Source organism: Pecten maximus, chromosome 9 (genome assembly GCF_902652985.1).
Source record: "Pecten maximus chromosome 9, xPecMax1.1, whole genome shotgun sequence".
Lineage (NCBI taxonomy): Eukaryota > Metazoa > Mollusca > Bivalvia > Pectinida > Pectinidae > Pecten > Pecten maximus.
Window position 1 is genome coordinate 41364704 of NC_047023.1, and position 27217 is coordinate 41391920.

Sequence of the window (27217 nt, forward strand, 5' to 3'; positions counted from 1 at the left end):
ACTTTCTTTATGTAAAACTACAACACATCCAGCACATAGTGTAATAGGAGAAGGTCGTCAAAACAAAACAAGGGTATGATGCTATGTTTATTTCGCATAACAAAGCAGAATTCAATATTTTTAGTTTTCAGTTTAATTTATATTCTATATAAATTTCACCAAGCTAATTGCACAGCTTAAATTTGGACAGAACAGCATAAAATACATGTACAATGTGAAGAGTGTAAAATAGGATACAATTTAAACAGAATTTCCTGTTATACAGCCTTGATTCTTCACTTAAGACTGGCCTTGTCATGAAGTGAAATTCTTAAAATTAAAACACTACCGTTGTATTTTCATTACTTAATCAAATCTTTTGGGAATATTATTTCTATTAACATTTATGCGAAGATACTTACATGCATCAATACAATTTTATAAATGAATAAGAAATTAAAACTAATAAGGAAATGCACATTTCAATACCAACCTTTTTCCTCGTAATAATACTATGATACAATATAATCTCAGTTTTTGAGAGTCAGAGAGAGTAATTTCCATTAAAAACCTTTTAAAGACAAAAATATTTAAACAAACAAATTTAGAGAGAAAATAGACATGTAACAATAAGGTAGACAATTTGGTTTAAAATTAATTATTTTGAGATATTGGAGCAGCTTTTACTAGATATTCAGCATTGTTGAAATTCCAGTGTGCACATGTTAATATATGATCGAGAACCTTTCGATTTTAAAGATTGTAATAGTTCACATGGATGAAAACTTGCAATGCCAGATACATTATAATGATACTCGATGTATATTACTTTATATTGACAATGAAAACATGCAATGCCAGATACATTATATTGATAATGTATATTACTTTATATAGACAATGAAAACATGAAATGCCAGATACATTATATTGATAATGTATATTACTTTATATTGACAATGAAATCAACTTACAGACACAATAGGCACTTATTGTTATGACAACGATACACAATAAAGTTAGTTTTGAGGTTTGTAAAAAATTCTAGGAGGGCCCAGTTTCCTCAACGTATACTATAACTTAAGGAAATTCCTTAACCTAGAATTTTCCATAGGAAATAATTACATAACTTACGGAATACATCTTAAATTCAGTGATGCTCTTCTATGGAAAATTTATTTATGCTCTCCTATGACAAATTTTAATTTATGCTCTCCTAAGACAAATTTTAATTTATGCTCTCCTATGGCAGATTTGAATTTATGCTCTCCTATGGCAAACTTGAATTTATGCTCTCCTATGACAAATTTTAATTTATGCAGCTCCTATATATGGCAAATATTAATTTATGCTCTCCTATGGCAAACTTGAATTTATGCTCTCCTATGACAAATTTTAATTTATGCTCTCCTATGACAAATTTTAATTTATGCAGCTCCTATATATAGCAAATATTAATTTATGCTCTCCTATGGCAATTTTTAAGTTAAGGAATAATGATCAAACTGGCCCTAGGAATGTTGATATGTATAACAATAGATGTATATAACACTTAAATTTAACATAGAGCTTCATGTGGTCAAGATAGAATGTGTGATAACAGTATTTACAGTTTTAAGAGGCTAACATCAAATACAGGGTCAGGGAGAAATCATAATACAAAATGTAATTTCATTCTAATTTGCACTACAAAATCTGTCTTAATCTAAATTAACAACAATGAATTCTATAGATACTGTTTTTCCTCTAAAATTTCTTAAAATGTCTACGTTTGATGTATTTCAGACCAAAATGCCCAGACAACATGCTAGCTTATTACATGGACAGAAGATATATCTATTAGGTAATTAGAGTATTTACATTATTGCTTCTATAAGGGTGTAGACAGATTCAGCTCATTCAAATGTATCTCTGAAATCCAGCAGTTCTGGTCTCAATACACACACATTTTACTTGTTCTGGTCTCAATACACACACATTTTACTTGTTCTGGTCTCAATACACACACATTTTACTTGTTCTGGGGTTTAAACTAATGACCTCTGATGCTCTTTGCAGACATCGATCCTACCACTTGATTAAAGGGAATTTCCCTCTAGCCTGAGCTAGTTAGGTGACCGATACTCTCCACACCCTACTTCTTGATTAAAGGGAATTTCCCTCTAGCCTGAGCTAGTTAGGTGACCGATACTCTCCACACCCTACTTCTTGATTAAAGGGAATTTCCCTCCAGCCTGAGCTAGTTAGGTGACCGATACTCTCCACACCCTACTTCTTGATTAAAGGGAATTTCCCTCTAGCCTGAGCTAGTTAGGTGACCGATACTCTCCACACCCTACTTCTTGATTAAAGGGAAATTCCCTCAAGCCTGAGCTAGTTAGGTGACCGATACTCTCCACACCCTACTTCTTGATTAAAGGGAATTTCCCTTTAGCCTGAGCTAGTTAGGTGACCGATACTCTCCACACCCTACTTCTTGATTAAAGGGAATTTCCCTCTAGCCTGAGCTAGTTAGCTAGGTGACCGATACTCTCCACACCCTACTTCTTGATTAAAGGGAATTTCCCTCTAGCCTGAGCTAGTTAGGTGACCGATACTCTCCACACCCTACTTCTTGATTAAAGGGAATTTCCCTTTAGCCTGAGCTAGTTAGGTGACCGATACTTTCCACACCCTACTTCTTGATTAAAGGGAATTTCCCTCCAGCCTGAGCTAGTTAGCTAGGTGACCGATACTCTCCACACCCTACTTCTTGATTAAAGGGAATTTCCCTCCAGCCTGAGCTAGTTAGGTGACCATCTTTGCATCCTTGGAGCTTAATCAATTAAACAGGACATATAAAAGATAACGGCACTTGTTTTAATGAAAGAAATCAGATGAATAAAAAAATGTTGTGTTGTATACATGTACTTCATTAACCTAGACTCCTCATAACAAGAACATCAACTTTAACAAATCCTTACAGCACAGATTTAACTGTGAAATGCATCAATATATAGATATCTTACAATTGAAAAATTTCATTTAAAATTTTTTTGTTTACTTTGTAACACAAAAGATTCCATTTGCCCAAGGGCAGACAAACTTTATCCCTATTCTTCATTTAAGCAGGTGACAGAATTAGTAAGTTTTACATGTCCAGTCACATCTGTCTATAAAGACCACTCAAGGGGAGGCAGAAAAATGGTCACTATAAACAGGTTACCTTTACAAACAGCACTGCTTGGAGTAATCGGCCTATAGATCAGTTTCTTAGAAGAAAAATAACCACAATCTCACAAAAAATACCAGACCCGTACAGAAGACTAGATTATTCACCGTTTATAGGCCTATAAAGTAACGACAACAAAGTTTCTGACAGAATGCAAATGAAACAAACCTTATGACCTTTTTGAAGTCGAAATGTCATTGTGTAGCCAGTGTTTACATATCAATGTTATTACAATCTACAGGAATATTCGTAACAGAGCTAAATTCTAAAGAAAACATTATCTACTGGTAGTGTATCTATCCTGTAATATGCCCAGGGTGCCAACATATGGACTCTGACTCCGAGTAAAAGGTTGGCATGTCACAACAGAACTCTGTTTGTTAGTTTACCGAGCTATAATAGAAGGATATATAGGTAGGCTTATAACAAGTACAGACTGTCGGATAAAAACTGTATACCAGTGAAAATGTATTAAACTATAATTTCTTTATAACTGGCCAAAGAAACAAAAGTGATTTTCTTGTAATAACAAGCTTCTAATAGTCTATGTAAGCCAAATCACACAAGTATCATGAACAGATATTTTTAAAGAATTTATTAAATAACAATTTTGAATAATTAATGAATAATATACCATATCATTTTAATTTGTGAAAAAGATTACATGTACTGCATGTATAATCAAATTTCAGCACTTCATAAGCATTTTAAGCTCCAACAGATAACTGAGATACATTCTACTTACAATATTATTTCTAGAAAACGATTTTACTTATGGGTTCAACAATAAAGATGTTTCCCTCAATTGCAGTCAACAACTGTAAATCAAATACCACTATGTCTGGAGGTAATCTGTCCACAAAAAAAAATGTTATTGCTTCAAAAACAGGTGCATAGCCTGTTATCCAGACACAGGGATGTGACAATTTTTTGTCTTTTCAGAAGATTGCCACTGTTATAGACACCAGGACAATATTTCCAACCACTTTTTAGAATGTTTGCAGACAAATGAATTTCATAAACTTCCTGCCATTATGCAGATACAGGGATGTGTCATTACTTCTTTTTTCAAAAGATATCGGTCCACTAAAGCAGATTTGAGTAACATTTTTAGAAGATCTCATGATTTTAAAAAGTTTTTGATATGTTCTGAAGCATTATAAAAACCAGTTTTCTGATAAGTTGTGAAAGTTTTCTGTTTTTTTTTTTTACATTGATTTTCTTCGTTTATTCAATCTTGAATCACACCCCTGAGATATCTTCTTGAACAAAGCCCTCTAATCAATAAGATGTTTTCTTTGAAGGTGTAAGATACACATCACGTGTAAGTTTGTGTTCTAAGCATGGTACACTCTTCATTTTGTGGTAATCGGTGCCTTCCATACGCGATGCATATTTGTATGCCACATGTCGACTGACGTCAGTGAGCGTCGGCAGGAGAGCGATACGTGTCCCATTCCTTATGTGTTTAATAAACTCCAGGTACAATGCCGAGAGTAGCCATCCTCCGCTGTCGTCCTCGGACCACGCTACCATTTCTGAAACAATAATGATACACTGACTCCTTTATCACCAATGTGAGACCTTTCCATGGACAATTATATCACAAGGATTTATCTGTTATTTCTCAAAAAACAAACATACGCAAATATTGATGCATTGCAAAACAAATAGCAAATTTCACAAAATCTTTAATAATTCATTCTCAAAATTCAGCTAAATATTTAAACAGTATTTTGATTTGGAAAACCTGTTGGTCAATGTACCTGAAGGAGTCGCAAACATGATGAGGAAATTGTTGGGGCAGACGGGTGGGACAACCTCCACGATGTCCTCAAACAATGGGAATGGAGGAGTATGCTCGTAATACATTTCCCCATCACGCTCCAACACTGGTGCCATGTATGCTCTGGCATCAACCTGAGACTGTGACCTCTGGTCAGATAGAGGTTGTGACCCCTGATTATCCAGAGCTGATCTTGCCCCAGACATAAAATCTGTGGTGTTTGTGGGCAGAGGACGTAACACTGGACCTACAATGTCTACCTGTATCCCAGGATCCATCGACTGAAGCAGGGATTTATCTGTACGAGATCTGCAGGCCTTGATAACGAAACAAATAAGTTGTATTATTTTTATCTATTATGTTCTTTTACTTTACAATGTTAATGTAGATATCAAACTGCCATCCTATCATGATAATTCAAACCAAGTTTGTATAACCTGTATATTTCCAATGGTAATTAAACAAGTCTTGCTCAGAATGTGATTTTATCACCTTCCCCGGAGCAAACATAAGACCCCAGGGTCATTCACGAGTTTGGTAAAGAACCCTCAAGACCATTCCATCTGTATTCTATTCCACCTTATCCAGGTCTTAAGAAGATTTCTGAAATTTTAGTGAATTTGACTTTTACTCTTGCCAGTTCCTCAGTCTCTTGAATGGTGGGGACCATTTTTATCCACAATTTGGTTGACCTTTAGCCATGGGAAGTTTCTAAAAATTTTATTGAAATTTATCCATGGGTTTATGAGAAGAAGTTTGACAGACAACGCAAAACAGATGACACACAACATACGACAAGAGATAAAAAGACCATTATAATACTAGTAGATCACCTCAGACGATGAAGTCTCAGGTGACCTAAAAAGACAATTGACATGAAATCATTGTTAAATCTAAATTTATACCAAGACATATCTTTGTACTAATAAATACTATTAGTTAAGGGAAAGACAAATGTGTGTAATGAGAAGGCTGATACTTGTTTTATTGGTTGAAAAATGAGAATTTATTTAAAATGAAATATTGCTTTCCAAATATGAAACAAGGACCATAATGATATATAGGGATTCTTCCATTCCCAATGGCTACTGCTGCTGAATCTTGCTAATATGACAGTGTTCAAGGTCACTTGAAAATGTTTATAAAACATATTCTAGTTTAAAGTAAACTGAGATAAATATAAACAAACTTTAATGCCAATGATATCAAGGCAATGAATAAATCATTTAAGATATTAAATTATAAAATATGTAGTCTAGGTATTATGAAGAGATCTCTATATTTCAGAGGCTTGGAATTCATAAATCATGCAATCACCCACCTCTCACTCATTCTAAATATATACAATTAAACTTGAATCATTTCGTACCTGTATAAAGAAAAGCTTGGGTTTCCCTCTCAAAGCTTTACAATGGGAATCATCAAAAATCTCTATCAACTCCCTAGTTTTGATGACCCCATTTTTCATGGACAGGAAATGTTCGAATACTTTAACATTTGATGGTAGCCGTGGGTCCCGATCTCCTTTGCCGACTTCCTGTTCACTTCCGTGTGTGCTGACCACACAAACTAAACAATCTGCTTTCTTCACTCTCTCAGACATTGCCACTGTATGAAATACAACATTAACATATATTATTAGTAAATGGTATTAGTAAAAACATTTTAATTATCTTACTTTTAGTAGAGTATATTTTTCCATGCTTGTCTTTTTTATCCTAACGGCTATGTTAACTATGCAAAATGGAAGATTTGAAAGTTTTTTTTCCACATGTATCAATGTACCACAGTATCGACAAATCAAGTTAAACTAACATCTAGATACATGTGAAAAAAGAGCTTTCAAATTTATCCATTTTACAAAGCATTATCAGATAGTCATATCGCAAAAAAAAAAAAGAGAAAGAAAAGTATTTTGTAAAAGCATTTAATCCTAAACTCAATAGTCTTACTTAAACTTATCAGAGCTGTAGCTATATTATCTTCCATGTCATTAGGACATTATCTATGACGTCACAATTTGTATCTATGTACATCATGTAAAACATCTAAGAAGAAAAGAATGTGCTAATAATTTACAACTTATTGTGTTTTCAAGTCTTTCAACATAATATATAAATGTTGTTTTTAGGAGCTTAATATATATACAAAATGTAGTTCAACTTGATGAAATCATTGTGTATCTATACAAATATAAAGAACGCCCAAAAACATTCTGCTTGCGCCTACGGCGCTCGCATTACCACTAAATTACTGGACCCCCCCTTTTCAAAATTCCTGGATCCGCACCTGTACATGGATGTGAATTGTATAAAAAATAACTTGTTCTGTATCAAATTACAACAGATAATTCACATATTTAATCTTGGGATCAACTTACCTGGGTAGTAAATAAAATACATTATGTTTTAAGAATAGATATATAATTATATATACAAATATTATGTTGTTTGTGTGTTAGCTGTTAATGTTACATTTACTTACATTCTTTTAACTTGTGCTGAAGGACCATGACCTCTTCATCCATGAAAAAGTTTATTAGGAATCCTAATCTCTCAAAAACTTCAAAAGTATTTTTGAGATCCATGTGAGCACCTTTCCTTTCTTTTTCACCTGTATCAAATTTGCTGTGTCCAATAAGAATAGCCACACCAGGGCAGTTTTGATTTATTGGATAAAAGCACTCCTCTTCATCATCATCATCGATGACATTTTGAGCACCTCCCTGTTGATGTGCCAGTTGTGCTGTTACAGTAGCCTGACTCCCTCCCTGATGTTTTTGGCTACCTTCAGTTGTTACATTAGCTTGACTTACTCCCTGGTGTTTTTGGCTACCCTCTGCTGATGCAGTAGCTTGACTCCCTCCCTGATGTTTTTGACTACCTTCTGCTATTACATTAGCCTGACTCCCTCCCTTGTGTTGTTTGCTAACATCTTCTGGCTTTTCAGCATCTAATGTCTGTCCTTCAGTTGTTTCACTTTTTGTGTTTGCTTTTGAATAAACTTCACCATCATCATCAATTGCTGATGAACACTTTTTCTTTCCAAGAATAGGCGGAAAACAAGAACTAAAATAAACATGCATTTATCTTTTTATTTTAAATTCATCCAATAAAGCAATTCATTTCATAAACATACAAAAATAATAATTTGATATTGTTGACAATGAATAGAAATCATGTAATCTATTTCAGAGGAAGAATCCAAACTTTCACTCTAAGTCTGTAAGGGAGAATCCTGATATTCACCCTGAGTTTCCAAGTTTTGGTTTTTGAAATCATTATTCCATTTTTCAGACCAGAATGTTTCTATTATTTACATTATCTGTATGTCCTTAGGCCTTATGTTACCATTATTTGAAGAGATCCCAGACGATCCACCATCCTCTTTATTGGTTCTAAGTAAGTTTTATATTATTACCTCTTCTGTTCTTCCCATATGTACCAAACTGATCATTTACACCTACATATATATACACTCTGAAGAGAGTTAAGTCTCTGTGCAGTCATTTGTTTTGACACTCCAAATTTCTGAGGAAATAATTGATTTCTAACATTACTAAGGGTCAAGGGTCAACTAAAATCCTTGTAACATTACAAAGGGAAAAAGGTCAACTGAAATCCTTGTAACATTACAAAGGGAAAAAGGTCAACTGAAATCCTTGTACCATTACTTAGGGTCAATGGTCAACTGAAATTCTTGTAATAGTACTAAGGGACAAGGGTCAACTGAAATCCTTGTAACATTACAAAAGGGAAAAGGTCAACTAAAATCCTTGTACCATTACTAAGGGCAAAGGGTCAACTGAAATCCTTGTAACATTACTCAGGGTCAAGGTCAACAGAAATCCTTGTAACATTAACCTGACAATCTAATTACCTTAACAAACCATCTGTGGTAGAATGTGGTGGTTGGGCTGCTGTAGCTCCTAAAAACAACAACATTTATATGTCAACAGTGAAGTAATGGATGTTAATACATTAATGTAATAATATACTGTACAACATAACACAGCATTGTATTGTCTTGTAAGGTACATACAGCCACATAAGGGTCAAATAACAAATCTTTTGTTCTTGTTCTGTCAACCTTCAGTCATAAACACACAAAAATGACAGCAAGAGAGCAAAAACACAAGATAACAAGAACAGGGCAGCAAGGGAGCAAGATCACAAGAACAGGACAGCAAGGGAGTAAGATCACAAGAACAGGACAGCAAGGGAGTAAGATCACAAGAACAGGACAGTAAGGGAGTAAGATCACAAGAACAGGACAGCAAGGGAGCAAGATCACAAGAACAGGACAGCAAGGGAGTAAGATCACAAGAACAGGACAGTAAGAGAGAAAGATCACAAGAACAAGACAGCAAGGGAGTAAGATCACAAGAACAGGACAGTAAGAGAGCAAGATCACAAGAACAGGACAGCAAGGGAGTAAGATCACAAGAACAGGACAGTAAGGGAGTAAGATCACAAGAACAGGACAGCAAGGGAGTAAGATCACAAGAACAGGACAGTAAGAGAGCAAGATCACAAGAACAGGACAGCAAGGGAGTAAGATCACAAGAACAGGACAGTAAAGGAGTAAGATCACAAGAACAGGACAGCAAGGGAGTAAGATCACAAGAACAGGACAGCAAGGGAGTAAGATCACAAGAACAGGACAGCAAGGGAGTAAGATCACAAGAACAGGACAGCAAGGGAGTAAGATCACAAGAACAGGACAGCAAGGGAGTAAGATCACAAGAACAGGACAGCAAGGGAGCAAGAACAGGACAGCAAGGGAGCAAGATCACAAGAACAGGACAGCAAGGGAGCAAGATCACAAGATCACAAGAACAGGACAGCAAGGGAGCAAGATCACAAGAACAGGACAGTAAGATCACTAGAACAGGACAGCAAGGGAGTAAGATCACAAGAACAGGACAGTAAGGGAGCAAGATCACAAGAACAGGACAACAAGGGAGCAAGATCACAAGAACAGGACAGCAAGGGAGCAAGATCACAAGAACAGGACAGTAAGGGAGCAAGATCACAAGAAAAGGACAGTAAGGGAGCAAGAACAGGACAGTAAGGGAGCAAGATTACAAGAACAGGACAGCAAGGGAGTAAGATCACAAGAACAGGACAGCAAGGGAGTAAGATCACAAGAACAGGACAGCAAGGGAGCACGATCACAAGAACAGGACAGCAAGGGAGTAAGATCACAAGAACAGGACAACAAGGGAGCACGATCACAAGAACAGGACAGCAAGGGAGTAAGATCACAAGATCACAAGAACAGGACAACAAGGGAGCAAGATCACAAGAACAGGACAGCAAGGGAGTAAGATCACAAGAACAGGACAGCAAGGGAGTAAGATCACAAGAACAGGACAGCAAGGGAGCAAGATCACAAGAACAGGACAGCAAGGGAGCAAGATCACAAGAACAGGACAGTAAGGGAGCAAGATCACAAGAACTGGACAGCAAGGGAGTAAGATCACAAGAACAGGACAGCAAGGGAGTAAGATCACAAGAACAGGACAGCAAGGGAGTAAGATCACAAGAACAGGACAATAAGGGAGCACGATCACAAGAACAGGACAGCAAGGGAGTAAGATCACAAGATCACAAGAACAGGACAGCAAGGGAGTAAGATCACAAGATCACAAGAACAGGACAGCAAGGGAGTAAGATCACAAGAACAGGACAGCAAGGGAGTAAGATCACAAGAACAGGACAGCAAGGGAGCAAGATCACAAGAACAGGACAGCAAGGGAGCAAGATCACAAGAACAGGACAGCAAGGGAGCAAGATCACAAGAACAGGACAGTAAGGGAGCAAGATCACAAGAACAGGACAGCAAGGGAGCAAGATCACAAGAACAGGACAGCAAGGGAGTAAGATCACAAGAACAGGACAGCAAGGGAGTAAGATCACAAGAACAGGACAGCAAGGGAGCAAGATCACAAGAACAGGACAGCAAGGGAGCAAGATCACAAGAACAGGACAGCAAGGGAGCAAGATCACAAGAACAGGACAGCAAGGGAGTAAGATCACAAGAACAGGACAGCAAGGGAGTAAGATCACAAGAACAGGACAGCAAGGGAGCAAGATCACAAGAACAGGACAGCAAGGGAGCAAGATCACAAGAACAGGACAGCAAGGGAGTAAGATCACAAGAACAGGACAGCAAGGGAGTAAGATCACAAGAACAGGACAGCAAGGGAGCAAGATCACAAGAACAGGACAGCAAGGGAGTAAGATCACAAGAACAGGACAGCAAGGGAGCAAGATCACAAGAACAGGACAGTAAGGGAGCAAGATCACAAGAACAGGACAGCAAGAGAGTAAGATCACAAGAACAGGACAGCAAGGGAGTAAGATCACAAGAACAGGACAGCAAGGGAGTAAGATCACAATAACAGGACAGCAAGGGAGTAAGTTCACAAGAACAGGACAGTAAGGGAGCAAGATCACAAGATCACAAAAACAGGACAGCAAGGGAGCAAGATCACAAGAACAGGACAGCAAGGGAGTAAGATCACAAGAACAGGACAGCAAGGGAGCAAGATCACAAGAACAGGACAGCAAGGGAGCAAGATCACAAGAACAGGACAGTAAGGGAGCAAGATCACAAGAACTGGACAGCAAGGGAGTAAGATCACAAGAACAGGACAGCAAGGGAGTAAGATCACAAGAACAGGACAGCAAGGGAGCAAGATCACAAGAACAGGACAGTAAGGGAGCAAGATCACAAGAACAGGACAGCAAGGGAGCAAGATCACAAGAACAGGACAGTAAGGGAGCAAGATCACAAGAACAGGACAGCAAGAGAGTAAGATCACAAGAACAGGACAGCAAGGGAGTAAGATCACAAGAACAGGACAGCAAGGGAGTAAGATCACAATAACAGGACAGCAAGGGAGCAAGATCACAAGAACAGGACAACAAGGGAGTAAGTTCACAAGAACAGGACAGTAAGGGAGCAAGATCACAAGATCACAAAAACAGGACAGTAAGGGAGCAAGATCACAAAACAGGACAGCACGGGAGCAAGACTTCAAAAACAGGACTGTAAGGGAGCAAAAACACAAGACCTGTAATTTGGCTCTAAGCATTCACCATAAATCTTTGTACAGTCTAAGTGTCCCAGGATTTCTCAGGATGTGATAAAATGTAGTTTTTTTTATTTCATCAAATACGTACAATTTATGAATATTCAATTTATAAATGTATCAGTTAAAAATTATGGTACATTTGTATTTTGTGTTGGAGTATCAGTTAGAAGCAAATATTTTATCAGCAAATAGGTATTTATCACAAGATATTACTGATATGGATATTATGTGTACCATGTTTTTCTTCATCCTCCTCTTCTCTGTTTGACATTTTTCCTGTGATATGTGACTTTTCCCTGCAATATATTTAAGAATGTATTGTATTAAGTACCGAAGGTGTTGTACTTCAATAAATGAAATTTACCTTGAGTGATAAATGGCCTCTACAAACGAATAAAGGCTCATGGACCTTAATGGTCATCTGATTTTAAAGACCCTTGTACTGTTGTAGTATACATATTCAGTAGCAAGTATAGTGGTACTGTTGGGCATGGTGAACATCTTGTATTTCTGACAAACTTCAAATATTTTAGCACTTAGTCAGGACCATCTCGGATCATTTCAGACATTTTTTGAGCTAAATAGAGCGGAACTTTGATAAGTTTTTTTTTTTCAAATTGGCAGCTACATGTATATATGGTGGCCATCTTAGAGTTTAGACCAACCTGGAAAATAACATTTGGTCAGGAGTATTTAAGTTATTTTAAGTCTGAGCTGAATCCCGCTGGTAGACCTTGTCAATAATTTTTGAAATGTAAAAATTTATACAAAGCGGACGATGACAGATGAATGTTAAGCACAATGCCTCCAGATGACCAAATATAGAGATATTTGAGGATTGCAAGGCGAGAAACTTATGGTGTCATTTGGCATCATAACAAATTCTTATCCAAATACTTAAGCTAGCTGAAGTACATGGAGTTACTCCTAATTGGCACGTTACATCAGTGGTTATCTGGTTATAATGATGTTATGTATAACAGTCATCTCATTTTATACGCGTGTTTTTACGTCTATATTATGATGACAGTGTGAGCAGTCGTTACAAATTGTGTACCCATCAGAACATTATGCTTATTAATTGGACATACTACCTTGCTTGCCACTGTTGATTCTACTTTCGTTTTTAGATACCCGGAAGTACACACCGGAAATTCTTAGATGTTGTAAAAACAAAAGTGGAACCGGATATCTCTATCCGGAGTTGTCGTGAACTGCATATGAAATAGCTAAATGTACTAAACAGTTCAGGACATTTCTTGTCTTATTTTTTCAAAGGAAACATTAAGCCAAGGAATGTCAGTCTGTTTCTTAGATACTATCCAAATCCAATGTACAAAGTAATGTTTTCTCCTGGAACAAAACAAAGGAAATTCAACCGGCACCTGACGATAACCTGTTCAAATCTTTTAAATGCTGATAACACCTGAGTTTCCATGTGTGTTTATATCTTTTGTGTTTTTTGTACTATCCTTGGAGATTGTGGGTGGAAGACACTAGCTGCTTGGACTTTCCATGCCACGTCAAGCGATACACGCGTCTTTGCATACAGTTGTGTGTACTCTCATTCCAGATTTTGACATTTCTTTCTATTTTTTTTTTTTTTTTTTTGTCGCCTTATCAACACTTTCAGTCCTCATCAATGACGAGTCTTGGAATGACGAAACAACTGCATACACTGCAGTTTTATGGAAAGGTATTGCCACCTTTTGTGTATTTTGTATAATCCTTTAAAAGCTGCAATACTCTATATAACACAACAGGATATATATCTTAAGATGGCCTTCTGATTTTGTGGTTCTTTAAAAGTACCTGCAGTGTATCCGATTTATCTATGAAGACAATTAACTCACGCTGTATACATTGATTATAGAGGCTTTAGATGACGTTCCGGAAAATGTGCAATTTTATTAATCTTATTTTCTTTATCTATTTAATTATTTATTTTTTGTTATTTATTTCTTTTTTCATTTTTATTATACGTTCCATTTCTATACTGCCGAAAAACATTATTCATATAATTTGTAACTTTTCAAATGTCAACATGTTTTGGACGTAAGATAAAAAAAATTTACATTAAAACTAAAACATTTTTCAAGTGGTTTCTGAGTTCATTAGTGTACACTCCTTTCATTTGTCATACTGAATGTTGGAAATATATCATTTTCCCTCGTGAATTTCAACATATTGAATAGATTTAATCGCTTAATATCAAATCTAAATTTGCTGAGATTAATTGTGAATCTGATTTACTCCACATTATAATTAGATAATATAATATATTATATTTGTAACAATATCATCAACTTTTTGCGTATAACTGCATGAATTTGGCGCTGAGATATTCTTACAAGTTTCCGAGTTTTCTCTCATTTGTACTCGTGTCTATTCTGAAAAATGATACCAACTTAATACCTTGGTGTGAAAAAAATATAAGCTTTAAGTTTGTGGATTAATATTTTGATTGTCAGTGTAAACACTAACAAGTATATGTGTCATTATTTAAAGACCAGTCGATTCTTCAGCATTATATGTCTGTCTCCCTTTGCTTCGACTGTTGTGATTATGGCTTTTTTCTTCTTCTTCAATAACCTTTATCTTATAATTGTAAATTGCAATAATACATACACTGATATCTACGATCGCGTTACACGCACATATACAATATGCATACCTGGTCTACAATTAAACAAAACATGAAAGGATTCAGAAACAAGTTCTTAGTATTTATGTAAATCCGTCTCCTTGTGTTTAAAGAATAGCTATTGAAAAGTACGGGCACTTTCTTATTATAGAATATGTGAAGGGCAAGATGCTGGGGCATTTCATTTCAGGAAAAAACGCTGATTGCATGATAGCTTACGTACAATGTTTTTTTAGTTGAAAATTATTTTATTGTATCATAGATATACAAAGGGATCGGGCACAAGTTTTCCAACTTATATAAAGCCCTTTCCCAAAAATAGTATACAACACAAATATTTACACAAGATGACATTAGAATTTGCATAAAGATTTTATTTTTGAAAATATGAGTAGAGATAGGGTGATACTAAGGGGGAAACGGCGGGAGAGAATTTAGAAGTCTCCTTCATTTACAATTTAATTTACAATTTTTGAAGAATAATTAGAACATTTTTAACAAGAAAGTTTTAGAATTTTATTTTTAGACAGAGTGAGTGATCTTTCTCGACTCAACTGACATTTGTTGACATTACTCTTTTCCATACTTTCAGCTGTTCGATGTTCATCATATCTCATGCCATGTTTTGCTTTCATAACTTACAGTGTATGACGACAATTCTAAATTGATAGCATGGATCATAAATAAAGGACAACTGCCTTTTTAAAAGCGTTTAGATTCACCGATAAAGTTTTTGAACGATCAAAAATAGTCACCGTTCCATTGTACTGTACCGGCAAGTCTAGTCTACCATATTACAAGGTATACACTTATAATTATGAGGAAGGCTCCTAAAACATTGCATTATTAGCTTCTGGTAATTGGGGCGATGGAGGAGGAAATGTTTGAGCAGACTGATTACAAAAATACACAGGACAAAGTTACGCGAGTACAGCATGACTGCAATTCGAAGTGCACGATGAAAAATACTCGTGTGAGGGAACGATAATAGCATCGGTATTTTATAAACTTTTTAAAGGTTATTGATTGACGGATTGTATCTTATGTCATCTTTTGATTTTGACATTTTTTTTTCTTTTGTTGAAATGTTGTTTTCTTGGGGCCTATTCGTTTATACGGACAAACCGGTTCGTCAGTTTTTAAAAGTAATCTTTCAAACATATCTCTTGACGGACCTGCCAATGTTAATACAGGCCTTGGAAGTATTTGTCAAGCCTCGTCTGAAAACAACTAATACTAATACTAGAACTAATACTTCTTTTTAATCTAACAAACGTAATACAAGAACCTACTCGTGTCACTGCTCGTTCTGGTACACTTATTGACCCTATACTTGTAAGTGATACTGTTAATATTTTAGAAGCCTCTGTTATCCCTGTCGAAAACGAAGTAAGTGATCACTCTGCCACACATATTATTGTACAATTACCGGGTAAGATTTTCAAAACATATAAACGAGATGTTTGGATATATAAAAATGCTGATTATGAAAAGTTTGATAGTCTTATTAGAGAGTTTCCATGGCAAGATAGGATGGAAAACTGTACTGTAGACGAAGCATGTGAACTATTTACTAATTCTTTCCTCACCTTTGCTAACATGTGTATACCTAAGAAAACTGTAACTATAAGGAAATCTGACAAACCATGGTTTAATTCAGAACTACGCAAAGAGATCAGTAAAAGGGACAGATTCCATAAAAAAGCACGCAAATCTAATCGTCCGGTTGACATACTGAAATTCAAACAACAGCGAAACAGGGTAAATAACATGAAAAAAACTGCTAAATTATCGTTTTCCGAAAATATAAATGGTATTATAAACAATTTTGCCGTACATTATTCTAAGTCTTATTGGAAACTAATGCATCGTTTAATTGGAAAATCGGGTAAATCGGAATCAATTCCTTCACTATACGACAGTACTAAAGGTGAATTGGTATATGATAATAAGAAGAAAGCTGATTTGTTGAACTCTTTCTTTTGCTCCATATCTGAAATTATTGATGAACCAATTGATATTCCTGAATTTACAAAATGTACATCAAGAGGTAATAATACCATTGAAAATATTATTTTATCTGTTAGTGAAGTAAAGGATATTCTTTTGAATCTTAAATTAAACAAAGCTACTGGTAAAGATACTATTAGTCATGAAATGTTGAAAAATACTGCTGAAACTGTATGCATTCCCTTACCGTTATTATTTAATTTATCCTTAACTCAATGTAAGTTTCCTAACCAATGGAAGACTGCTATGGTAATACCTCTATTCAAAAAAGGTGAACGTTTTTTATCCTCTAATTATAGACCAATTTATCTGCTTAGCACTGTTAGTAAAGTATTTGAGCGAGTTGTGTATAAACATCTATATAACTTTGTCTTTGATAACAACCTTTTATATAAGTATCAGTCTGGTTTTCTTCCGGGTCATTCTACTGTGTCACAATTAATTGAGATTTATCATAACATTTGCCTATCATTGGAAAATAAACTGCAAACTTGTATGTTTTTTTTCGATATTTCTAAGGCTTTTGATAGGGTTTGGCATCATGGACTTCTGAAAATTTTTTATTCATATGAGTTCAAAGGTAATATTTATAACTGGTTATAAGACTATATAACTGACAGAAATCAATTCGTTGTCATTGGTTACTCAAGCTCAGATACCGGATACTTGAAAGCTGGAGTTCCACAAGGGTCGGTGTTAGGGTCATTTCTATTTTTAGTATTTATTAACGACATTTCTGAAAATTTATTTTCATTGTCAAGAATGTTTGCTGATGATACTTCTCTCTCATACTCTGGAAATAACAGAATGAATATAGAACGGCATTTGAATGATGATTTAACAGCTATAGATCATTGGTCAAAACTATGGAAAGTTAATTTTAATCCAAGCAAAACTGATGTTATAATCTTCAACGGCTCTCTTGAAAAAATGGATACTAATTTACAATTTAATAACACAACATTGACTTGCAGTAATATACACAAACACTTAGGAGTAACGTTGAACGAAAATGCTAAGTGGGAAACTCATATTTCAAATATCGCTAATTCTGCCTCACGTCACTTATCTGTTTTACGTAAGTTGAAATTTACTTTGAAAAAGGAAATTTTGTCTAAATTATATATTGTATTTATAAGACCCTTGCTAGAATATGCGAGTGAATTATGGGATGGGTGTAACAACTCAGATACTGACAAGTTAGAGAAAATTCAGCTAGAAGCAGCTAGAATTGTCACAGGTTTAACCTCATTTACAAGTAGACAGTCGCTATATATAGAAACCGGGTGGGAAACACTATTAGAAAGGCGAAAGCAGAAAAAACTTTTATTATTCTATAAAATGCACTATAATATGGCGCCATCTTATTTGAACGACCTTTTGCCCAACAGAGTTAATGAAAATACTACTTACAACTTGATAAATAACCAAGATTATCCCTACCACCTAGATGTCGTCTGTCTCTATATGAAAAATCATTTCTTCCCAGCACAGTAAAAACATGGAATTCTTTAGACATCACTGTAAGATCTTCATAAACAATAGCAAAATTTAAAAGACAAATAAAACGAAAAATACCTGTAGCAATAAGACTAGGAGTTGGTGACAGAAAACTTGATGTCATTCACACTAGACTTCGACATGGATGTAGCTCATTAAATTCAGACCTTTTTAAAGTTAATTTAACTCTGAACCCTTCATGTAATTGTTCATTTCCCTTGGAAAATGCGCTACATTATTTTTATACAATGTCACCAATATATCGATCATCGTGTCATGTTTTTGAGGAAATTGTCTGTATTTAATGTCCATATAGATCTAAATCTGATACTTAATGGATCAGATAGACTTAGTCAAATTGACAATGACAATATACGGTTGATTGTTCAAGAATATATATAAAAATACTAACCGTTTTTATTAATCTGATGTCATTTATGTCATAATTGTAAGTCATGAACAATAGACTATACAACTCCTATATCAATTTGTGCAAAATAAATTATATATGACATATACATTATGCAAAATACTGATATATATAACATCGATAGACTATATATATCGAAACTATATTGTTGATAGTACATGTAAACCAACATTTTTATTACCATATTGTACATTTTGTTTTATGTTTACTTATTAATATTATGTCATGATCATTTACTTAATAGCCATAACACTATTGTAATTTTGGTAACTGGTATGGCACACGTCACGGTCTTTGTTTCCAACAAATAAATAATAATGTTGTGTTCTTTTATATATATATAGAACATCTATGTGTAAAATATCATTATTTATTGTATCGTAAATGCTGCCATTTGTTAATACCATTATATTCATGTTTATGGAAGAGGACACTTATAAGTTGTAAAACTTGTGTCCAATTCCTTTTGAAATGTTTTCAAATAAGATATGTTTAAACTAAACAACACAAAATCACTAGGTCTGTCTATTTCATAAACGAATAACACCGGTCCATGCGGTCTAACCGTTTGGACCGAAAAAAAAAAAAAAACGAAAACGGACTTGATTTACGAGTTAGCATCTATACTTTATTACATTTGTCAATTCCTTTTTCATGCATCTTTACTTAGAGCTGCCTTTCTTGACAATGAGTGTTACATCTAGATCTAGTAATGAATATAGCCACATAGTCCAGTGCTTATTGTTTCTCTGTATTCTTGTAGAAGCTAATTTAAATAATCATCGTCGTCGTCAACATTTATCATCTCCATATCTCACTTTATAGACTTGGTTTATTTATTAAGCAGTGAATGGTTGGATTCTCTGTATCATCTTTTCATCACAGCATCTTTTGATACAAAATCTGTACCTGATGGCGGGAAATAATTTCGACCAATCACAATCGAGATTAGCATTCTGCGGCGCACACGCGGAAAATGGCCGACCACAACAAGTCGGGTGCCTGGAGTCCAACGTCTCCTGGGGGAACGACGGATGATAGCGCAACCATGGAGGTCGGAGATGAAGATGACCCCCTCTCTGAAACGCAAGAATGTGTGGAGGAAACGGTGGTCATTCCGATGACCGCACCTCCAGAAAATCAGTAGGTCATCAGCCATGAACTGTCGAAACTTCATAAACTCGCAGACAACTTGATTTTATTTGTGCGTATGGTGGGGTTACATTGTTTGCTGTTGTTGGTAGTTTAAGAAAGTATACACACTACCCCATTGTGTTGTTAGGTGTTCTTGATGCGAACGGAAAGGTATTTTGGACCTATATTGATATGTCAATATGATTATGTAAACAATGCAATCTTTCCATATTTGGGATTGGTTAGAAGTTGATCAAGTACATTTATGAAGTGTTAAATGATGAGAAACGGCTGTGATCTTGACGACTACAATTCATATGTGTTTTAACTATTATTGTCGTTATTTATGATTTACTCTTGTCACCGCATGACACATCAGTGTATGTATATGCCGAGGAAAACTATTTATCACTGGTGTTTCAGCTACTTAGTTGGCCTGAATAATACATTTTATGCTTGTTTAAGTCAAATGAAGATGTGCTATGACACGCATGTTTAATAAATGATAAACATTGCCCTCAAATGCACTCGCACATATATTTTATTCATGGCAAGAATCAATCATTAAAATGAATGTTAAAATTATTGCTCAAGCACTTTAAAGGGGAGACAACTTCATGCATATTCAACTGCTATAAGGAAGAAAGCTGATTTTGTGTAGGAGTATTACTTAACAATCGCGGAACTTTGCGTGAGTCACAGATATTGAGGTTACAGTGTTAGGCCATTAAAGGCCAATAAAACAGCATGTGTTTTATGCAGCATACCGAAACACATAGGGCAGATACAATTAATTCTATAGCATATAGAAAGTAAATATTTTTTCAAATCAATATTATACTTTTACTTTTGGCAAGGTGTTATTGATCAAATAGCTATCAAACTTTTGAGAGTATGGTATGCTTTTCAGTACACAAGGAAAATACATTTTAATAGGTGACTGCAAGCTTTTCCTCATTAATAAGTTTCAACTAGGTAATATAATGTTATCTATAGCTGTCAGGAAAATTTTGGGTAAGTTTGGATGTACCAGAAACTGAACTAATTTGGTATAACCACATGAAAACAAACATGGTGTTGTATGACTAAGTATACGTAAGACAAGTGTATTATTCATGGTACACCAATTAATGATTATCATTTCCTTCCATGTAGCGTGTATATAGAGAATACATGGTCAGTGTCTTAAAATATAAGCTGTATTTTGGCGAGGGTAAAGAAATACAAAAGTGGCGAGCCTCGGCGAGCCACTTTTGTCTTTCTGTCCCGAGCCAAAAATATAGCTTATATTTTAAGACACTGACCATGTATTCTATTTATCCTGCAACAGTCATAAAAATAATCATCAAATATAATCATTTTGAAGTGAAACGGTGTCAAAAATGACAGAAATATATTCGCCTTTCAAACGTAGTTTCACTTTGAAGTAGGTCAGTCGAACTGACGCACGTGCTAAGATTCCAAAATACAGCTGTTTTCCGTCACTGCCGTATACAGCAAAAATATATACGGTGGGTGTATTCCGACAATGCGGTGGCTGTTGCAGGATAAACCAGTTTACTGTACCACTGACTAATTGTTTGAAACTGAAGATACAAATGTATTGCTATTTGAAATTCAAGCAAAATATTTTTTGCATAATTATGTTCTTGAGTGCATCTTACTGCAGTCATGATTTGAAGGAAACTCTATTTTATCAACAGAAATTCTGTCACGAAACTAATCTAGGCTGTATTTCCAGATCCCCTATGAATAAAAATACAACCCAAAGCAAGAAAGAAAAGAAAAATAACCCAACAGGATTACATTTCTCTATAAAATGAGATTATTATGATATATATAAGATAGATCTTTATTCATGTGCAGCTACTTTGAGGCTGTTGCTGGCTCATGCTCCTGTCTGTAATTATCATTGGTAAGCCTGTGACATCTTCACTGAGCCTTCTGTACAGTAGCATACCCCAAATCATAGATAAATCCCTGTAAGGGAAATTTAAGATTGTTGCAACATTAAAAAAAAATGCATTGATGTAATAATTGAAAATGTTGTTTACAGATGGTACCATGGACGTCTCGGGCGTCAGACGGCAGAGGAACGTCTTCGGTCAGCGGGTGAGATAGGCAGCTACCTTGTAAGGGAGAGTGAGAGTAAATCAGGCTCCTATGTCCTGTCTTACCTAGGGAAGAATGGACTCACACACTTCAGGTTAGTGCAGATGTAGAATTAGTAAGATTATGGGTTCAACCCGAAAAATTAATTCCATTATTGACTATTCATTGCGCAACTATTTTTGGTATTTTCCTATTTTGGGCAGAATTGACTTGCCAATTTCAGGTTTATAAAATTTTAAAATAATGCAACATGGTTACAAACCATTAGATTCAAACACTATCACACTACTTTCTTAATGAATTTTCTAAGAGCTTGCAATAGCCACTGTTTTTCTTGGATGAAGGAATACAACTGAGATTAGAAAAAATGTACTTATCTGGTCACCAGGTAGTTTTTTTCAGTGATTAATAGGCAATTCAATATAAATAACTGAATGACTGTATTTATACAACTTTATTGTCCAATTTGGGTTTCCTCTATCGATGGAAGCACTAAGAACCAAGAACACTCTAAAGGAAAATAAGACGTCACAAATTCCCACAAAAATACAGATATGCAATTGGATACAAAGGAATTTCCTGCTCCACAAGTGACTAAATGATGATGATGATGTTTTTATAGGATATCTGCTATCTGTGGTGATTACTACATTGGAGGTAGGAGATTTGAGACGCTGTGCCTCCTGGTGGGATACTACACCTCTGTATCTTATCTCCTTAAGGAAGAACAACTCAAACTGCCCGTCCCACCACCCGAGGTAAAAAGTAATCAATGAGCACACATCTCAAAATTAACTTTAATAATCACTGAAAAAGTTTCTAGAGAATTGACAGAATTTTTTTTTCTTCAAAACTTTTCCATAGAAGTGTTAAATTATTGGAAAGTTATTCTTAATTGCAACTTTAAATAGACTTAAGAAACTATTGGTTAGGCAGTGAAACATTTCTTAAACAAATTTGAATGTCATGAATTTTATACATTAATATGTTATTCCTGAACTTTACTTATATTTTATTGTGTTGAATCTTTCGTCCATGAAATTTCATTAGTGGAATGTACTGTATCACGGAGATATTTGTTAATAGTCTACTACTCTAGAAATTAAAAAAAATTAAGAAAAATAATTACTATTCAACCCATTTGTTCTGCTTTTTAGCCTGTGGATGACCGCAGACGGGTGATAGCACATCTTCCTTTCTCTAAAATGCCTGAGACAGATGAGCTTAGGTAAGAACAGAAGCCAATGTAATGAAAATGTCTTCTTTTAGATCTAATCTTGTACACTCTGTAAACAGCCACATGTCCCCAAGTTCACTAACTGTTGTTTGCTTTTGTCATGTTTCAGCTTTGAGAAAGGAGATTTGTTTGTTGTGCTAAATGAGATGGGAGATGGCTGGCTGTGGGTGAAAGCTCAGAGGACGAACAAAGAAGGACAGATTCATGAGGCCCTCGTGGAGGACTTGGTAATGCTGGTTACCTGGCCTCCATCCTTGATTAACCAGGGCTAGCATTTACATAGATCTCTGCACAAAAACTAGATAGCTATTTTAATCAAGATGGTAACCTTCAATTCAAAGATGAGAAAAACATGTGTTTTTCTCGTAACATTTTTTGGTTCTAACATCACAATGAAGATTCAATTCCTGTTAGTCTATATTATTTTATGCAAGGAAAGAGACTCCAAAACAGTGCTTCAGATTGACAGTAAGGCCGCGCCAATCCCGCATAAATGTTTAAGATGATGCACAAATTTCTGTCGCAATGCAAATATATCCTAAAACAAAAGTAGTTTGGTTCGCAAGTTTGGTCCCCATTCTGTAAGATCATACAACTGAAGCCACATGTTAGGAAATCACAGTAGAATGACATAGCTCTTTCATGGACAATTTTGTCATAAAGAGAACAACTGTTAAGTAGATTCTATGAATTGAAGAGTAGTTATAGAGTGCATATTGCTGTCAGATATGACGTAAATTGGAATGGCTATTTGTATTGTCATAGATTTATTTTGGCTCACAGCGAATTTACTTGGTCGTCACAATTCGAATCGGAGGGTTTGGCCCGATATGGGGTGTCTGCAGCTGTCGTCTGTTTAAAAGTGATTTTAACAAATATTCAGTCTGACATAGTAGACAGTTGAGTTATGAGAAACCCTATGAATCTCACTAGGTAAATTCAGTCTGTTTGCCAAAATTAATTATCGTACTATAGTATACAGTCATAAAGAATGCTGGCCCATGGTAAAATGGCCCCTACTTCCATGGTTTAGATGGGCCCAATGACCAATGTTACTGCAAAATCATCTGCCAGAAATTAAGAGAATATGGCTTATTATGCAGCACTGTTCAATCAAAGTATTTCATTGTTTTTTTTTTTTTTTTTTTTTTTTGGCAAATCTTAAGTCCTTCCGTTTAGTGAATATTTTACTGACATAGCCCTACTCCTTAATGTTACTATCTATATCCTCTAAAACAGACCATAGGTACAGGGTTGTTTTACAAATTATTTTCTAGCTGAAATGTTATTGTCAATAAGGGAAATATATGTAAAATGTTTGTACTTAATATAAATGATTCACCACTTTTCCTTGCAGAATGGAACTATAGATCCTGATGAGACATTGCCGTATTTCCACCCGGGTATAACAAAGGAGGATGCTGTAGAGAAACTCCGAGAGGGTAAGTTATAGTGGTATTTCCACCCGGGTATAACAAAGGAGGATGCAGTAGAGAAACTCCGAGAGGGTAAGTTATAGTGGTATTTCCACCCGGGTATAACAAAGGAGGATGCTGTAGAGAAACTCCGAGAGGGTAAGTTATAGTGGTGTGGAACTCTAACAGAAGATCTTGATGGAAACTTAGAAGTATATGTTAAGGAAGAAGAAAATTTGGAGATGATTAGTAAGGGATAAGAGATAGATGGACTTTAAGTTATATAAGTAATAAAATAGTTGTGATAGGGGGTTCTTAAATGTTTTAATGAATTTTGAAATTTACGTCATTGTCCAAAATGTTTTGAATAGCAAAAAATGTATTTTAAATGACAATTGTTTTTACACCACTGCAGCTGGCCAAGGAAGTTTCCTGGTGCGTCCGAGTGAACATTCTCCAGGAAATTATTCCTTGTTTGTCCTTTGTGACAAGACTGTTCAGAGATTCCGCATTGAGAAGGAAGGGAGACAACTGTTTATGGGAGGTCGATATTTTGATGGGTATGGTTACTTCAATTTTATGTAGCTTCTGAAGCAAGTAATTCTGAAAAACAAAAGCAATTTAAAAAAGTCTGGTTTGTTTTGTGAATACACAAGTTCAGGCATCTTGCAAAGATCAGAACATTTCGAAAGAAAGTTAACGATCTATGTATTGGAAGTGTGGATCAGGTGAATGTATTTGTTTGTGTAACAAACAGCCCCTCATTAAAATACAGTGTATTAGCATATATTCTGTTCTTTGTCAATAATTCTCTTATTGTTAAATGGAGTCAAGTTTTATGGTCTGATACAATGACTTAAATGTTGATTTGTATTTAAAAGGTTGGAGGCAATTATCGAAAGGTATAAGAAGGAGGAGATAGTAGAGAGTTTTACCTTGGAAACACCTGTCTGTAAGGTAAGGGTAGGTTGTGTGATAGAGAGTTACCTTGGGAACACCTGTCTGTAAGGTAAGGGTAGGTTGTGTGATAGTAGAGAGTTACCATGGAAACACCTGTCTGTAAGGTAAGGGTAGGTTGTGTGATAGTAGAGAGTTTTACCTTGGGAACACCTGTCTGTAAGGTAAGGGTAGGTTGTGTGATAGTAGAGAGTTTTACCTTGGAAACACCTGTCTGTAAGGTAAGGGTAGGTTGTGTGATAGTAGAGAGTTACCATGGAAACACCTGTCTGTAAGGTAAGGGTAGGTTGTGTGATAGTAGAGAGTTTTACCTTGGAAACACCTGTCTGTAAGGTAAGGGTAGGTTGTGTGATAGTAGAGAGTTTTACCTTGGAAACACCTGTCTGTAAGGTAAGGGTAGGTTGTGTGATAGAGAGTTACCTTGGAAACACCTGTCTGTAAGGTAAGGGTAGGTTGTGTGATAGTAGAGAGTTTTACCTTGGGAACACCTGTCTGTAAGGTAAGGGTAGGTTGTGTGATAGTAGAGAGTTTTACCTTGGGAACACCTGTCTGTAAGGTAAGGGTAGGTTGTGTGATAGTAGAGAGTTTTACCTTGGGAACACCTGTCTGTAAGGTAAGGGTAGGTTGTGTGATAGTAGAGAGTTTTACCTTGGAAACACCTGTCTGTAAGGTAAGGGTAGGTTGTGTTTGAGATAAGAGTGGGTGTACTGTGTATAAGGCAAGATTTGATTGTTGTTGGTGAAGGAGTTTTAAGAATTAAGATCTGATGATGTGCAAAATGTTTTGTTGATTTATATTGGGAGGTTTTCATCACAAAAGATTTACAAATGCATTATTATGCCATACAAAATCAAAATATGAAATGGATGTAAATAAATGTGAATTCAGTAGAGGTCTGTAGATGGCATGTTCTTTTCCTTACAGTACAAGTGTAACTGTAGTTTGTTGTACTGTAAAGTGAAGTGTAGTTCACTCTGTAATAAACATGTTTCCACTTGTTGTATAGGGGTCAGCTGAGCACCTGTATGACTCAATCAGACAGAGCTCTCGGGGGCCAATCACAGGGCGTGGCCAGAAGCTTGACATGCAGGGCTACCTCTTCATCAAAAAAAGTAGGTATCAGGGCAGCTGGGCTTAGGATCAGTTATGTCACGGTGGTAAGATATTAGCTGCTACCTACTGACTCCACTGGGGATCAGTTATGTCACGGTGGTAAGATATTAGCTGCTACCTACTGACTCCACTGGGGATCAGTTATGTCACGGTGGTAAGATATTAGCTGCTACCTACTGACTCCACTGGGGATCAGTTATGTCACGGTGGTAAGATATTAGCTGCTACCTACTGACTCCACTGGGGATCAGTTATGTCACGGTGGTAAGATATTAGCTGCTACCTACTGACTCCACTGGGGATCAGTTATGTCACGGTGGTAAGATATTAGCTGCTACCTACTGACTCCACTGGGGATCAGTTATGTCACGGTGGTAAGATATTAGCTGCTACCTACTGACTCCACTGGGGATCAGTTATGTCACGGTGGTAAGATATTAGCTGCTACCTACTGACTCCACTGGGGATCAGTTATGTCACGGTGGTAAGATATTAGCTGCTACCTACTGACTCCACTGGGGATCAGTTATGTCACGGTGGTAAGATATTAGCTGCTACCTACTGACTCCACTGGGGAGAATCTTTTT

General features: G+C 35.8%; 2 protein-coding genes across 2 annotated transcripts in view; one reads left to right on the forward strand and one right to left on the reverse strand.

Annotated features, from left to right (window-relative positions):
- Positions 1 to 74: 74 nt before the first annotated feature.
- Positions 75 to 13252, reverse strand: LOC117334389. Its single transcript, XM_033893982.1, has 7 exons — positions 13173 to 13252; positions 12313 to 12374; positions 8856 to 8904; positions 7461 to 8044; positions 6346 to 6584; positions 4957 to 5293; positions 75 to 4728 (listed from the first exon to the last, which is right to left on the reverse strand). The coding sequence occupies exons 2-7, from the start codon at positions 12347 to 12349 to the stop codon at positions 4472 to 4474; spliced, it is 1503 nt and encodes a 500-aa protein (XP_033749873.1). The 5' UTR covers positions 12350 to 12374; positions 13173 to 13252; the 3' UTR covers positions 75 to 4471.
- Positions 13253 to 19628: 6376 nt separating this feature from the next.
- LOC117334197 (ras GTPase-activating protein 1-like) overlaps positions 19629 to 27217 on the forward strand; it is a 34932-nt gene continuing 27343 nt past the window's right edge. The window contains exons 1-9 of the mRNA XM_033893683.1: positions 19629 to 19805; positions 21853 to 22002; positions 22531 to 22666; positions 23066 to 23136; positions 23255 to 23372; positions 24503 to 24587; positions 24976 to 25120; positions 25442 to 25517; positions 26524 to 26629. Coding sequence (XP_033749574.1) covers positions 19639 to 19805; positions 21853 to 22002; positions 22531 to 22666; positions 23066 to 23136; positions 23255 to 23372; positions 24503 to 24587; positions 24976 to 25120; positions 25442 to 25517; positions 26524 to 26629 — 1054 coding nt within the window. The 5' untranslated portion in view covers positions 19629 to 19638. The remainder of the gene's footprint in view (positions 19806 to 21852; positions 22003 to 22530; positions 22667 to 23065; positions 23137 to 23254; positions 23373 to 24502; positions 24588 to 24975; positions 25121 to 25441; positions 25518 to 26523; positions 26630 to 27217) is intronic.

Bases quoted from the DNA above. Each gene is read 5' to 3' on its own strand.
- LOC117334389 (XM_033893982.1), bottom strand. From the start codon at position 12,349: ATGTCAAACAGAGAAGAGGAGGATGAAGAAAAACATG. The intron at 8,905-12,312 runs GTACACATAATA...TGTTGTTTTTAG, and splicing joins GGAGGATGAAGAAAAACATG to GAGCTACAGCAGCCCAACCA. The intron at 4,729-4,956 runs GTACATTGACCA...TTATTGTTTCAG, and splicing joins CATGTTTGCGACTCCTTCAG to AAATGGTAGCGTGGTCCGAG.